This window comes from Pteropus vampyrus, unplaced genomic scaffold (assembly GCF_000151845.1).
Source record: "Pteropus vampyrus isolate Shadow unplaced genomic scaffold, Pvam_2.0 Scaffold267, whole genome shotgun sequence".
NCBI classification, from domain to species: domain Eukaryota; kingdom Metazoa; phylum Chordata; class Mammalia; order Chiroptera; family Pteropodidae; genus Pteropus; species Pteropus vampyrus.
Window position 1 is genome coordinate 93197 of NW_011889048.1, and position 15765 is coordinate 108961.

General features: G+C 58.4%; 2 protein-coding genes and 1 long non-coding RNA gene across 5 annotated transcripts in view; 2 read left to right on the plus strand and 1 right to left on the minus strand.

The window, feature by feature from the left end:
- Positions 1 to 3594, plus strand: part of TCF3 (transcription factor 3) — a 33845-nt gene extending 30251 nt beyond the window's left edge. The window contains exons 15-19 of the mRNA XM_023520466.1: positions 58 to 293; positions 1844 to 1988; positions 2278 to 2504; positions 2778 to 2923; positions 3162 to 3594. Of these exons, the coding sequence (XP_023376234.1) occupies positions 58 to 293; positions 1844 to 1988; positions 2278 to 2504; positions 2778 to 2920 (751 nt within the window). The 3' untranslated portion in view covers positions 2921 to 2923; positions 3162 to 3594. The remainder of the gene's footprint in view (positions 1 to 57; positions 294 to 1843; positions 1989 to 2277; positions 2505 to 2777; positions 2924 to 3161) is intronic.
- Positions 3595 to 8177: 4583 nt separating this feature from the next.
- LOC105302219 (cytochrome b-c1 complex subunit 10) lies at positions 8178 to 10247 on the plus strand. 3 transcript variants are annotated; one of them, XM_011375178.2, is made up of 3 exons: positions 8178 to 8330; positions 9491 to 9635; positions 9917 to 10247. In XM_011375178.2, exons 1-2 carry the CDS (start codon positions 8281 to 8283, stop codon positions 9609 to 9611), a joined length of 171 nt encoding a protein of 56 aa, XP_011373480.1. In that variant the 5' UTR covers positions 8178 to 8280; the 3' UTR covers positions 9612 to 9635; positions 9917 to 10247. The 3 variants fall into 3 exon arrangements, with proteins under 3 accessions (XP_011373480.1, XP_011373478.1, XP_011373479.1); XM_011375176.2 differs by having other exon boundaries at positions 9976 to 10247; XM_011375177.2 differs by having other exon boundaries at positions 10068 to 10247.
- A 3765-nt stretch (positions 10248 to 14012) lies between these two features.
- Positions 14013 to 15759, minus strand: LOC111729533. The gene is made up of 2 exons (XR_002776268.1): positions 15234 to 15759; positions 14013 to 15109 (listed from the first exon to the last, which is right to left on the minus strand). It is a non-coding gene; the product is annotated as an uncharacterized LOC111729533 (long non-coding RNA).
- Positions 15760 to 15765: the final 6 nt, after the last annotated feature.

The following is a 15765-nucleotide window of genomic DNA, read 5'->3' on the forward strand; positions in this document are numbered from 1 at the left end:
CCCGGCGGGCCGGCGCCCGCCCCCGCCTCACTGTCTCCCTCTGGCCCGGCCCCGTAGCCCGGACGAGGACCAGGACGACCTTCTCCCCCCAGAGCAGAAGGCCGAGCGGGAGAAGGAGCGCCGGGTGGCCAATAACGCGCGGGAGCGGCTGCGGGTCCGAGACATCAATGAGGCTTTTAAGGAGCTGGGGCGCATGTGCCAGCTGCACCTCAACAGTGAGAAGCCCCAGACCAAACTGCTCATCCTGCACCAGGCCGTGTCGGTCATCCTGAACCTGGAGCAGCAGGTGCGAGGTCAGTGGGGGCGCCGCTCCCCGCCCGTCGCCGCTGCCGCGCTCTCTCCCCGCCTTCCCGGAGCCCCCCCCCCCCTGCAGCGACTGTGTCCTCATAGTGACACTGCCTCCCCACGGTCACCATCCCCCCCGTAGTGACCAGCTCCCCTCTTAGTGACCGTGCCACCCACAGTGACCGTCTCCCTGTAGTGACACTGCCTCCCCACGGTCACCATCCCCCCCACAGTGACGAGCTCTCCTCTCAGTGACCGTGCCACCCTCAGTGACTGTGCCACTCACAGTGACCGTCTGCCTGTAGTGACTCTGCTTTCCTGTGGTCACCATCTCCCCTGCAGTGACTGTCCGCCCCACAGTGACCATCTCTTCTCTCAGTGACCGTCTATCTGTAGTGCCACCCTTCTCCCCATGGTCACCATCTCCCCTGTAGTGACTGTTCCCCCCACAGTGACTATCTCCTTATAGTGACACTGCCTTCTCCATGGTTACCATCTCCCCCGCAGTGACTGTCCGCCCCATAGTGACCATTTTCTCCCTGAGCCGGTGGCCCTCTGTCTGGCCCCCATTTCCCCCCGTAAAAAAGGACAGTGCTCTGGAGCCCTGGCCCTGTAGGCCTACATCCACCGCCCAGGGGCCCTTGCCTGCCCGGCCCTTCCTTCTTAGGAAGCCCAGAGCCTGGCCAGCTGTCCCCGGGGTCCAGGGGCTGTCACCACCACTCTGAGCAGACGGCCCGTGTCTGCTGGAAAGAGGGACCAGAAAGGCCCCATGTTCCTTCAGCTGCTGCTTGAATGCCCGCCCCCCCTGCACCCGCTAACCTTTCTCTCCTGCAGCTCTGTCGCTTGTGCTGGAGTTGGGGTCCCGGCCCGCCCTGTGCTGTCTTCTCAGCTCTGAGGCTTCTGCATCTGCACTCAGTGTGCTGTCACGCCGTGTCCCCCTCGTCCGCCCCCCTGCTCTCTGCCTCTCGCACTGTCCCCCCCGCCCCCGGCTGTCTGTCCCTGCTTCCACCGGCAGCCCCTCCTTACCTCGCACTTGCTGCCCAAGCACCGGACGGCAGGAGGCCACCTCAGGCCCTTTAGTCCCACGAAGCCCCCCACGGGGACTTGAGGGGAGAAAGGGCACCGGGAGCATCAGTCTCCGGGCCTGGCTGGCAGTTTGGTCTGCGCGCTTGTCCTGGGCTCCGGGCCCGCAGGCAGGGCGTGGGCCGCACAGGAGCAGGGTGGCCCAGGCAGGGTACAGCGTCTCGGGCACGTGCCGCGGGCTGGCCCTCCCCTGTAGATCGCTGTGGCCGTGCAGAGCAGGCATCCTGATGGCACCTAGAAATGGGCACAGAGCAAGATCACTTTTCCAAAGCCACTTGGCCACATAGCTGTTAGAGCCAGGGCTGGCCACGGAACAGGCAGGCAATGTCTGAGCCGGGCGCATGGCACCCTATAGGTCATTGCTGCCCCCCCGCTGGCGTGGAGGCCTGTGGGCAGGGCTCTCGGGGCGGTCTCAGACCCAGCGGGTGTCTCGGAGGGTGTGAGCCCTCGGCTCCTCATGGGACTGGGTGCCCAGACCACTCCCAGTACGAGATGCCTCCCCAGGCCTTTGCCTGCGGGGTGCACCCCCTGCGCCCCTCCACCCTGGCTGCTCAGGCTGGGAGTGCTCAGCCTCCCAGCCACTCGGACCTGGGGGAGCGCATTGTGTCCCCTCCTTCCTGGCAGGCCCCAGGGCCCATGGGAGGAGCAGGGACGGCTGGAAATTGAGGCCCACCTGCATCCTCGTGAAACGTCCTCGGGGACAGTTCTTTCTCAGTCACGTCCCTTAGACGTGACCATACACATGGTCAGACAGGCACAGCGCCTCGGCCTGCCCCAGGCGCGCAGTCCCGTGGACGTGGCACACGCAGGCACACACAGTCACGGCGGCGCCCTCTGCACAACCCCGGCCCTGCCCCCCACCCCGTCATGCCCACCCGTGACTAACGGAGGCCTGGTGCTGTGACCCAGCAGTACGGAGGAGGTGCTGTCCCTGGAGGAGAAAGACCTGAGGGACCGGGAGAGGCGCATGGCCAATAACGCGCGGGAGCGGGTGCGCGTGCGGGACATTAACGAGGCCTTCCGGGAGCTGGGGCGCATGTGCCAGCTGCACCTGAAGTCGGACAAGGCGCAGACCAAGCTGCTCATCCTGCAGCAGGCCGTGCAGGTGATCCTGGGCCTGGAGCAGCAGGTGCGAGGTAGGCGCCCAGGCCGCGGGTCCCGCCGCCCCCCCCTCCCGCCTGCCGGTGGCGCCTCGCCAGGGCTGCCCACGCCTCCGTCTCCGACGTCCCCGGAATGTCCCGGACGCTCGGCCTGCTCTTGATGACCCCAAGCCCTGCACAGCCTCGGCGAAGGGGTCAAGTAGAGAGATGGAGGTGGCCGCGCCAGGGGCCTTGCCTCTGGTGCTGTGCCACGCTCCCTGCCCCCTCTCTCTGGGGACCCTCTCCCACAGTGCTCTCCCCTTCCCCCAGAGCGTAACCTGAACCCCAAAGCAGCCTGCTTGAAGCGACGGGAAGAAGAGAAGGTGTCAGGCGTGGTCGGAGACCCCCAGTTGGTGCTTTCGGCCACCCACCCGGGCCTGAGTGAGGCCCACAACCCTGCCGGACACCTGTGACAGGTATGCTGCTACGGGACAAGTGACCCAACCTCAGTCTAACTTGGAGCACGCATCCCGGGTGCCTGGGCCGTCCTCGGCCTGGACCAGACGGCCCACACCTCCCACACACTTGTGGTCAGCGTTGATCCGGCACCCACCTCAGGAGGCTCTGAGTGACGGAGCTCTGGGGCGACACCAGGTCCGGGAGCCTCCCGGGGACCCTGCAGTCCCCTCACCAGCCTCACGCCCCCACCCCCAGGTCTCAGCCACCCCCATGCCCTGTGACACCCGATGGATCCTGAAAGTACATCTCGGCCCTGCCACCCAAGCCCTGGCCAGACGGAGCGTGTTTTGTTTTGTTTTTTGGCAAAAACTGGAAAATGAGGAAGAAATATACACTTTGCCAGAGAAGGAAAATAATGCCTTAAATATAAAACGTGAGAGAATTAAAACACACCACTCGTTGGAGACGCTGTGCAAACTGGCTTATTGGGAAGCCACCAGCAAATCGTGCCTATGCTTGATATTTTTTTTAAGGAAAATAAAAACGTTAGTTATAAGAATTTTTTTTTTTAATGTAGAAGAAAATTAGGATGAAGCCTTTGGTCTCTCTTTTTTTTTTTTTTAGCTTTTTTTGCATATGTTTTGTAAGCAACAAATGTTTTTGTATAAAAGTTTCATGTCTCTTGCTATTTCTGCTGCTGTTTCTAGCTCTGAGCGTTGCATTTCACGATCAGCCACGTCGTTAAAGGTTGTACTGAAAAGGCCCCACGTAAACCCGAGGCCCCCCGCCGGGCCTGGCCGTGGGGCGCAGGGAGGACGGATAGGGGGTTCCTCTGCTTTTTGGCGGTTTTCTTGGTTTGGCATAAAGTGGTGGGTGGGCTTTGCCTGGGAAGGGGACACCCTGGCTCCCTGGGGTGAGGTGTCTGCAGGGAGACCTGACGCTCCCGGTGAAGAGGCCAAGGGGCCCACATTACGCCCCTCCCACGGCCAGCTGGGCCCACAGCCTCTGCCAGGTGTGGGTTCCGTCGGGACCGCTGTCCTCAGGCACGAGGACCGCACAGCTGGAACCCAGTGCCGAGAGTTCTTTAACTTGGGGACCCGAGCCCCTGGGCTGCAGCTCGAGACCAGCTGCACCAAGCAGCCGCCCTGGGCGATGGGCCAAAGGCATGTGCGGGCAGACAGAAGTCCCAGGGGCCCTGAGCCCAGGCTGTGCACCTGCCCCGCTGCAAAGCCAGGAGGGTGGGCCTCATGGCCCACTCTGGTCACACGTCACGAGGGGCACCAGCTCGTCCCAGGCCATGCGGGGCTCTCCCAGATTAGACATCTGGGTCCTTTAACCCCCTGCAGTTCCCAGGGGAAGGATGGCCGGTCACCCTACATGTCACGCAGGTGCAGGGTGATCCCTGCTGGGGTCTCGGTTTCCCTTTACAGCATGTTCCCCCATACAGGCCTTAAGGACTCCCAGGCCAGCTGCCTGAACCCCAGCATCTCGGGCATCTTCTGCCCATGGCCCCCTTCCTCACTCCCAGGACACTGGGGCCACCTGACCCTCTGTGGCCGGAGCTCCCTGAGGTGAGGACCTTGGCAGAACCCCACGGCAAAGCAGGCGGGGCACCTGGGCTTGGGGCCAGGGCCACCTTCCGACCCCTGATGTCACCTGGGTCCTCCCCTGAGACACCTCAGGAGAGCAAGGAGTCACTGGCTGACAGGAGACTCCACCTGGTGACTCCTCTGGTCTGCTTTGGGTCTTGTTGCTTGGGGAACCTGCCTCACTTTCCCTCTTACTTTGCTTTTGGTCTTGCCTATAGGTCCAGATAGGGCCCGAGAACGTTCAGGTTTAGCGTCTAAGTCACACATGAGTACGTAAAGGTCAGCCCAGAGCGGAATGAGCAGCGGGGGCCACAGTTAGTGGGGGACTGTGCCGAGTGCCTCGAGGTAATTGGTTTAAAAACTTTAAGGGGAATTTTATACAAATATCCACATAACTGGCTGGATTCTTGGAATTTTTTAAACAACCCCCTTGTGAAGTCAAAGCTGAGACCTGTCCTGTGCTGAACAGCACTGTAGCAGTAAATGTGACATTTTATGACGGTGCTCAGCTGTCCCCGGATCTCGGGCTGTGTGCTTACGCATGAACGAACGGGTAGGAAGGTGGCAGTCCACTCAGGCCCCGGCCGTGGACACAGAGCAGCCTCCCCGGCTTCCAGGATGCCACCCAGCCAGGGTCAGAGAACCTGCTGGGCCCGCCAGAGCAGCCTTGTCACCCGCAGACCAGGGAAGGAAGGCACATGCCAGACTAAGAGGGGGAGACTCCCCCACTCCATGGTGGCTGTCCTCAAAGGCCACGCCGTGCCACAGCCCTGAAAGAGATGCCACATCCACCATCAGCGCTCCATGGGGACACTGCAGGTGTGGTCCCAGACCACTGCAGCGAAGTAAGCCGTAACCTTGCTGGTGCCGGGTCTGGCCTTCAGTTTGTAAAAAATGCAACATCTGCGAAGCTCAGGAAGGTGAGGTCGGCTTCCACCAGCCAGGTGGGCCTCGAAGCGATGACAGGTGTCCTTAGAGAGGCACAGGAAGAGGCCACGTGGTGATGGAGGCAGGGGCTGGGGTGATGTGGCCACAGGCCAGGGACGCTGGAGCGCCCAGAAGCTCGGAGAGGCGGGAGGGACCCTTGGAGCCTTGAGAGGGAGCACGGCCCCGCCACACCGTGGTCTCAAAGACGCGTGGGCCCAGAACCAGGACGGTATAGGTTCTGTCGTGTGAAGCCAGCCAGCGTGGACCCCTATGGGAAACGAATAGCGTGCGTCTCCTTTCAAAGGATAAAACATCCAGATGCGACAGGACTCTCAGAAGGGGCTGGTGGGAACACGGACGGGTGCACCTGCCTCAGAAAACAGCGGCACGACACCTGTAACTGGCGTGCTGTCCGACGTCGGTTGTACCTGGGTTGAAAGGAAGAGTCTGGCAGCTTCGACAATTAAAACACACACTCCCTTGTGAGCCGATGCTCCACCCCGAGGCCGACACCCAGCGGGGATGAAGACACGTCACAAACAGCTTGGGCACGCTCGCTCGAACCGCTCCATTCCCATGGAAAAACCTGGAAACAACTGAAAGTCCTTCAACAGGCGAGTAAACAGGTCCACACGGTGCACGGAACGCAACTCGGCAACAGAGGGAACAGCCTGCTGACGGGTGCGCAAGCCGGATGACAGAATGGCCACGCTCCCTGGGAGAGCCAGGCGCCGAGGATGCACGACGTGATTCCTTCTGTGGAAGCCTCTGGAAGCTGCAGACTACTAATAGCAGAGAGCAGAAGAGTGGCTGCCGGAGCCAGGAGGGCGGCAGGTGTGCCACAGCACGCGGTGATGGCGTCGCCGGCATGCCCATGTCCAGCACCAAGATGGGTGTCTTAAATGTGTACGTTTTTTATGTCAAATATACCTCAGTAAAGTTGTAGAAATTTTAAAAGAATCCATCGACACGAGAGCCACACACAGCACAGCGTGTCCGTCCACACGGGGGAGTGTCACTCGGCCATGAAAAGCAGGGGAGGCGCTGACACTCGCCACGGCGTGGACAGACGCCGAACACACGGCACTCAGTGAGAGAAGCTGGACACGGTGTGTGATTCCATTAATGTGAAACATCCAGAACAGGGACATCCACAGGGAGAGTGGGTGAGTGGTCAGAGGCTGGAGAGGGAGTGGGGGTGACTGCTTAGGGGGACGGGGTGCCTTTTAGGAGAGATGAAAGTGTCCTGGGAGTAGATAGAGGTGCTGGTTGCACAACCTCGTGAATGCACCAAGTAGCACTGAACTGTACACTGTAAAATGGTTAGTCGTGTGCTACGTGAATTTCACACCAATAATACAGGACAAGGACTTCGGTTTCCCCTGAGGGGCTAACAGGAACCCACAGGGAACACAGGAGGCCAGACCTGCCGTCCAGCATCTCTGGTTACAGAATCCCGGTGGTTCTCATTTGGGGTCCCCTCCTCCCCCAGTTTCAGCCTGTGTGCTCACGTGGGAGGGGCTGACTGCCGTTTCCACAGCAGGCCAACAAGAACCAGCCCTGGGACGTTTCTAGTGATAATTGGGAATGAGGTACCCCCTTCCTGTAAGGGTCCTGTGAATGTCAATGCAGTTTCCCAGCGACACGGAGGAAAGATGAGCTGAAAGACGGAGCGGTCTGAAATGACACTGCTAGGTTCCTGGATCCAGCCATGCCTGAAGCTGTCCAAGGTGCAGGGAAACGTCCTTCTCTCTCATGCCGTTTCTGTTGCGTGCCTCTTGGAGCGGAAAGCCCTGCGCACAGGTGCATCTGGCAGGGGGAGCGGTGGAGGCGGGGCCTGCGGGAGCACGGGACCCAGGACCTGCAGCCTAGGCCTCCGTGGCCATCTCTGCTCCTGTTCACGGGAAGCTTTACTCTGTCCCTCTCGATCTTCAGAACGGCCCCACGTCCCACTTTATGTTTCCATCAAGTGCAGAGGCTTTTTCCGGTCCTGATACTAAACTCAGAAACTCCAGGGGCCACTGGAAAGATCGAGAAACCAACCAGATCACTACACACTCCTGCCGGCTCCCGCCCTCAGTCCGAGGCCAGGGGCAGGTGGAAACCTGCGGCCCCCGAGGGTCGAGGGCGCTGGGAACGGATCCCAGGCGGCGGGGCCGGGCGGCAAGCCCACGGCGTCTGGAGCTTACCTCCAGGCCTGCTGCATCCGACGCCGGGGCCCGAGCGGGTCTGGGGACGGCGCGCCGCTATCGGGGACCCGGGTGTCCTCGGGGCCGACCCGGCTCCCACCGCTGCCGGAAGTTGGAAGCACCGCGCTCTCGACGGGAAACGTGCCGAAAATGTCCCATAACAAGACAACCCGCGAGGAGCAAACAGGGTCGGGGAAGCGCTGCCCTCTGGCCTGGGCTCCACAGACAGCGAGTCTGTGACGGACAGCGCGAGTCCTCCCGAAGAGGGTTCAGAGCTCGGCCTGCCGCTCTGCGCGACCCTGGACAAGGCGTCCCCCCGTCTGGCCTCAGTTTCACCGACTGTAAATGAGGTCATCGCACGTAGTGTGGACGCCAGCCAAACGACGCGGGCCGCACTTACTCGCCCGGGGCGGCACAGCTAGGGGCGGAGACTGAGCGGGCGAGCCCTGATCACGTGAGCACAAAGCCCCGCCCTCCAGTCACCGCCCACTCGCCCCGCCTACTTCCTCCGGAAGTCACTGTTAAGGTCTTCCGGGTCTGCGCGCGCAGCGGCCGCCGGCCCGGACACCGCGAGGTTGGTCGGCCCGGGGCGGGGCCTCTCTGCGCGCCTGCGCAGTGCGTCCGGGCCGGGCGTAACTGGGGTCACCCTGAGCTGGGGACGGCGCCGTGATGCTGACCAGGTTCCTGGGCCCGCGCTACCGCCAACTGGCCAAGAACTGGTGAGGACGCAGCCCCGACCTCCGCTCCCCGCGGTCCGCGCCGCCGCTGCGTGGCCCTATCAGTGCGCGCAGCACCGCCCCTAGACCCAGACCCCGGATCGTGTCGGACCGCAGATGGGGATACTGAGGCGCAAAGAGGCGAAGCGCTCTGTCCCGGGCGCACATACGTGGCGTGCTCCCTGCCCCGTGGCCGAGCCTCTCTGAGCCCCAATTTCTCCACCTGCACCTGGGGACCGTGACAGTGCCTACCAGAAAGGCACCCACCCTGTCCCCGCCCAGCACCCTCGACTCAGCTCTTGGGGCCTGAAAACTGATCCTGTTCGTTCCTGGCTTTGCTTTTGTTTGGCTTTTGAAATGATCTTGAACGGGGAGCTTAAATGCAGTGGCCGCACCTGTCCCTGCCCCCCACGTGGCAGCAGGATCGGGGCGACCTCGGTAAGGGCTTGCCTGGTCCTCACGACGCGAGACACTAAGAAAGCAGGGCCCGCACTTGGCAGTCGCGTCCCCGAGCTCGGGCAGGGAGAGGGGTGGGGGATGGCTGTGGCAGGGACCTTCAGGTAAACACTGGTGGTGTTGATTAACAGCTGGGGCGACCTGGGCCCTGGACGGTGAGAACCACCTGCGCCCACGCAGTCCCTACCGCTGGGGGCTCGGACTTCCCGCAGCTCAGCTGGTCCATTCTCATCTGGGCTTGGTCAGAGCAGCGACAGCCTCATCCAGGCTTTCAGTCAGTAAGCACTTACTGAGCACCCACTGTGTGCTCACACCTAGTACTGTTGGGTGCCAGAGACAGTGATAAATGGAACCTTTGTAGCTGATGTTCTAGTCAGTGGACAAGAAGAAGTAAAGAAGCGAGACGAGACTGTCCTCAGGGCAGTGTGACCTGCCTTCTCTGTGCCTCGGTCTCAAGAGAACAGAGATCCTGATACTCAGGCCTGCTTCAGCCTTCGAGGGGCCCACAAGTCGCTATAAATTGTGCACAGGGTGCCTGCATGCAAACATTAGCTATTACGGTGGTTTCAAGCTTGGTGGTTTTAGCAGCAAATTCCTCAAAACCTTAACAGATGCCTGTATGAAAGCAGATGGGAGTGGAGTCACTTCAGGGTCCCCTGCCGGGAGGATGAGCCCCCAGCAGGGCCTGACCCCCGGTGTCCTTGCAGGATTCCCACGGCGGGCACATGGGGTGCCGTGGGCGCCGTGGGGCTGGTGTGGGCCACCGATTGGCGGCTGATTCTGGACTGGGTGCCCTACATCAACGGCAAGTTTAAGAATGATAGCTAATCTGCCCCTCACGGGCCCCCACTGGTGAGTTTCAGCGACTGTGGCGGAAACCCCGTGATTCCCACCAGCAGAGGGGTGAGCGTCCAGGGCTGGGAGGCTCACCGGGACTGTTCACCCTGGAGTGGGTACTGCCCCTGGTGCTCGATCCTGGAGGCCGGCCGTGCGCCCTGCTTGCCATCTCAATCTGCCCAGCCCTGGGTGGGACAGAGGGTTGCCCAGTTTAGAGACGGGGACAGTGGAGGCTGGTCCACAGCATGGACGGCTTTGAGCAGTCATCACTCCCAGACTCTTCCATTTGTCCCCAGCGTGCCCGTCTTTGTGCTTCCCACATGACAGACTGCATGTGATTTTACCTGTCCCACAGATGGGGACCCGAGCCCCGGCTGCGGCGTCTGACCCTGCTCCCTCCCCACCTGAGCAAGGCCTTCCGCTCATGCTGCCTCGTCCCCCCTCCAGGTGACTGGCGGTGCCACCTGCTTCCTCATCAGTGCCTGCTACGTGTGGAATGGCCCAAGCCATTCCTCGGACCTCGGAGCCTCACAGTGAGGCTCGGGACTCTGTACGGCATCTCCAAAAACGACTTTGATGTGTGAGCGCACACAGCATTAAACTTCGCTCTGAAACCTGCCCCACCCAGACTTGGTGATGCTGGCGACGTGGTTACTTGGCGGCTAGGGGGACCTGGCAGTCCCTTCCACTCCAAAATTTTGCAAATCTAGGAGTTTCCCAGTAGCTGGCAGAAATTGATTATTTAAGATGGATAATAGCTGCAGAGTTTGTTTATTGCTATCTTAAGAAAGTACCCCATGAAAAACATTACTTTCAGTTTCCGTGGGTGAGAATTTGGGAGTGATTGTGTGGGCGGTCCTGGCTCCAGGTTCGTTAGGAGGCTGTAGCCAAGCCTCTGGGTGGGAGCGGTGGCTGCTGCTCTACTGGGGCTGAGGACCCCCTTCTCGATGATGTCCTTGTGTGGTTGCTGGTGGCAGGCCTCCCTGTGACCCGCACAGCAGTGCTTGAGCAGCCCCTGGCTCTACCCGGCCCAGCAAGTTGTCCCAGAGAGCAGGCAGGAGCCACCTGTCCTGTATGACCCACCTGAGAAGGCTCACTCCATCACTCTGTTCTCTTGCCACACGCTCCACTCGCGAGGACCACATCCCCGCGTCCAGCCCACGCCCACGGGGTCGGGAACGAGGCTGGGTTTGGAAAGGGAGATCAGAACTTAGAGCTGTGTCAAACCATCACACGAGGGTCACAGAACCAGCAAGGATGCGACACGGTCCGTTCTCTCCCTGGTGCCCCTGCCCAGTTCTCTCCAGCTCTTGCCAAGTTCTCGAAAATTCTAGAAACGTTCCATGCCGATATAAGCACATTTGTGAAAACAGGTGTCATATTAGTCTGCTCGGGTTCCAGTAACAAAACAGCACAGACCGGGTGGCCTAAACAACAGAATTTGGGTATTGAACGTATTTTGAATTTTCTCAGGGCCTAGAGGCTGGAAGTCTGAGACCAAGGAGCCGGCAGGGTTGGTTTCTGGCGAGGATTCCCACCTCGATGTCACACAGCCCTGGTTCTCTGCGCAGCCCTGGGAGGAAGAGGACTGGGCATTTTGGTGTCTCCTCACAAGGACACTGATCCCATGGGATCAGGGCCCCACCCACCGGCCTCAAGGCCTGCACACCCTCAGGCTCCATCTCCAGCCGCAGCCACGCTAGGGGTGGGGGCTTCACAAGTTTCAGGGGGCAGGTACTCAGCGCCCAACAGCACTATGATTTTAACACAGGTGCTGGCATTTGCTACGCACTGTTCTGCACTTTTTTTGACCTAAGGCTTATCTCCTGGAGGCCGGGCCACTGCAGAAAACGCCGTGTCCTCACTTTTGTAAAACAGCTGTAAAACAGCTGCCTAGTACCGACACTTATTAACTAGCCGGTTATCCAGGAAAGTTCATTTCCTGTCACTTGCCATTATAACAGCCATGGAGTGATGTTCTTTCAGACATAGGAAAGTGGCAAATTGTGACATAAACAAGTTAACAATTTCTAACTCATGCAGTTAGGTGAGCGAGGCTGTGCTGAGCATAAGGAAATGTGCCCCGATTCCCATGTTTTTATGTATTTTTGTGATAGCTAATGGCTTTAATGAAAATAATGGCTAAGCATCATGGCAGAGAGGACCCCTTGGCTTCTCCCCTAAATGTTACAAGCCCGACAGCTGTCACTCAAAGGACCCTACTCGGCACACAAACACGTCTGAGATCTGAGCAGGGGACCTCTGAGGTGGCGCACAGAACGAGCAGGGGAGGCGGGATGGGGAAGGACAGACGGGCCATAGACGCGGTCTGGTGCCGGGCGGCCCCACTGGCCCAGTGGCACTGCAGGAGTCAGGCGGCAGGCCGGGTGCAGGAGGGGCAGAAGCCACATTCCAGGGTGGCCGGTTCCCAGTGTGGCTAAACGCAGTGACAGGGCGGAAACGCTGCACGGCTGGGTGGCAGCCGCGGACTAGGGGGTCCCTGCTACCAGCAAGGGAGCAAAGAGCAGACTGGCGACCTCCCCACCACCACCGCGGCCGATCCAGGGAGGGGGCGCCCGGGAGGGGCAGCGGAGACGCAGGGGACAGCGCGGCTGGCGGCCACTGGCTACAAGGAGGCAGCACCGGTCGCCCCACGGCACCACGGGGGTGGAGCCCTGAGACCTGGACATGGGGGGCGGGGACGCCCACCACCTCGGGGAACATGGGGCGCTTTCCACGACGGGCCACACCGTCCCCCCCATCCATCCTGCAGGTGCGCCTAGGGCAAGTGAGAAACCGCGCTCTAGCACCACCTGCTGGAAGCAAAAGAGACGTCTGCTTATCAACCTGCGAGACCATAGCGCAAACCAGCGCCTAACAGGTGTCAGGTGCGCGGGGAGAGAAACACCCATCGGGCACCGGGAATAACCGAAGCCACCCCACTCCCTGACTTCCCCGCGGACTACAAAGCCACCACGGTCACAACAGCATGGCACTGGCAGAAAAACACACGAGACCAAGGGGGCAGCACTGAGAGCCCAGAAAGAAACCCACTCACACGGGCGACTAATTTTCAACGAAGGAGCCAAAAACATACAACCGGGAAACTCTTCAAAAAATGATTCTGGGAAAACTGGACAGCCACACGCAACAGTGAAACTAGCCTGCCATCTGATTAAAGACTTAAATGTAAGACCTGAAACGATAAAACACATAGAAGAAAACAGAGGCACTGAACTTATCGTCCTTGGTCTCAGGTGAGTTTTGGTGAACTTGACCCCCAAAGCGAGAGAAATGAAAAACAAACAAATGGAAGTACGTCAAACTAGAAGCTGCACCGCCAGAGGAACACTCAGCAGAGCAAAATGGCAACCAGCTGAATGGGAGAGAGATTTGCAAACGATATTTCTGATAAGGGGCTGATATCCAAAACATATAAATGACTCGTACAACTCAACAGCAACAAAACAAACGGTCCTATTAAAACACGAGCAGAAGACCTGGACACTTTCCAAGGAAGACATACAGATGGCCCCGTTATGTGAAAAGGTGCTCGACCTCACTAGCTATCAGGGAAATGCAAATCGACACCACAAAGAGCCGCCACCTCACCCATCAGAATGGCTGCTATCAACAAAAATAAGTGTTGCACAGGTCGTGGGGAAGAAACCGCATGCGCTGTTGGTGGGAGTGTAAACTGCTGTAGCCATTGTGGAAAACAGTATGGAAGGTCTTCAAAAAACTAAAGGTAGAACTACCTCATGACCCAGTAATCCCTCTTCTGGATACCTACCCCACAATTTGAAAACATTCGTAAAGGTACATGCACCCTGATATTCATTGCAGCGTTATTCACAACAGCCAGGACATGGAAACAACCGAAGTGCCCTTCCATAGATGACGCGATGAAGTAGTTCACGTGTGCAATGGAATATCACTTAGCCACGAGAGAAGATGAAATCCTGCCATTTGTGACACCATGGCTGGGTCTTGAGTGTATCATGCTGGTGAAATAAGTCAGAAAAGGACAGGAACCATGCGATTTCACTCACATGTGGGACATAAGACAAAAATGAAGAAACAAATTCACAGATACAGACAACAGAATGGTGGTTACCAGAGGAGAAGAGGGTGGGCGGAGCAAGAGAGGGTGAAGGGGTCAGATAGGAGGAGACAGAAGGGGCCTAACCGGGCCTTGGGTGGCTGGCATGCCATGGACCACACAGGTGCCATGTGACAGAGTCATACAGCTGAAGTTCACATGTTGTCAACCGACGGTACATGATAAATTGAATTTTCAGAAATCTAGAAGTGGACACATATTTAAAAAATAAAATAGATATGAGTTTGCCTCTGCGAAAACCAGAAAAGTGAAATTCTAATAAATCCAAGTTTTGGTACAAATAGTATATTTAAGTTAAATTATTAATTTACAATAAGAAATACAATTCTTTTTCGATATCGTAATACTTTTTCAACCACTTTAATGATCGGGGGTAAAAGTTAACCATTTAAAGAACAACGTAAAAACATATATAAAGGGCACATTTCTCACTTTGTCTTGGTCTCCGAAGTGGCCTCATACAGCACTGTTCAATCCTGTATTTACTTAGAATTCTGACATTTTGTTCACAAGTTTTTTGCATTCGTTTTGAATTGTTACAATATTGCATTAGACACCATTCCTTCTAATGACTGAGGTATTTGACACCCTCTAAATTTGTGCCCTGGGAAAGTGCCTCCTTAGCCTCGTTTTAGCTTGCAGGGTCCTTGGCAGTCCCTGAGGACATTTGTGGGTGTCACACTGGGGGCGCTCCTGCCATCGAGTGGATGAGGCCAGGGATGCTGCTCATCACCCCACAGTGCTCACGACGGCCTCCCACCGTGTGACCTGCCTGATGTCACCAGTGCCTAGGGGGGAGCACTCTGCCATAGAAAGTCTATTCTAAAGGTTCCTCATATGACACCTCTGGTTTAAATTCTCTTTTTCCACTTGGGGAGATTGGCCAAAGGGGGGTGTCTGCTTGGGGAATGAGCCAGCCAGCCTGAGAGGAGGTGCGAGGAGGGCACCGCCGAAGAGGACGAGTGGACAGCCCCGTCCCTCCCTCCTGAGGTCAGGTGCCAGCACATAGGGCCTCTGGACCAGCCCCTCGAGGGACGATCCCAGGGCACTGGCGTGGGCCAGGTTCTCTGAGGAGCAGGTGAGGGCCCAGGGTAGGATTCCTGACAAGGTGGGGGCGCACAGGGTGTGTATTTGACAGCGGTCCCTGAGGTCAAAATCTTGTGCCCCAACACCATGCACCCATCACGGTGGTTATTATCAAAAACAAAAACGAAACCCAGAAAATAACAAGTGTTGGCAAGGATGTGGCGAGACTAGAACCCTCACACGCGGGTGGCACTGTGCAACGAGGCAGCAGCTGTGGACAGGATGGCGGTTCCCAGCAACTCCGCTTCTGGAATTTCACATCTGCATACGCCCCAAAGCACTGCGAGCAGGATGTAGGGGTGATTCTGGGACCCCCAACACAGGGGGATTAGTATTTTCTACGTCTTCAGGTGGTTTCACTACTTATAATGAATGTGTACATCCTTGCAGCCATAAGCCCTTACGTGAGAAATCGTCTGCACGCGGGAAAATCCACCAAATGCTTAGAAGCGTCGCCCTCCACGGAGGCCGGGGTTCAGCCTGAACTCTGCAGGCAGGAGCCGAAGGCTTCGAGCCAGGTCTGTCTCCCTGAGACCGCCCTTTCAAGGTGCCCGCTTGGCCACTTTGCCCTTCATTCTGTGTGGGAGCAGCCCTGCTCACCCAAGGCAGCTTGGGGCTCTGCAGCTGCCCCATAGGGAGCCCAGGAGGGAAGGGCCATAAGGAATCCTGAGCGACAGACACTGGCATGCACCTGGGTTTCCCGCCCAGGATCTGCCTCCAACCCGAGCATAAATCATGGCCCCCGGGCTAGGAAGACACCTGCGGGGAAGAACCAGGTGTGCAGATCACCCCTCTGCTTCCTGGGTGGTCTTCCACCGCACCCTCCCCACTCACCCAGAGTGGGCCGTTAGGAGGTCCAGCCTGCTCCTGGCGCCAGCCACAGCTCTGTCCACTCAAGCAACAATCTTAAGCATCTGCCCTGGGGGAGTAATGCAG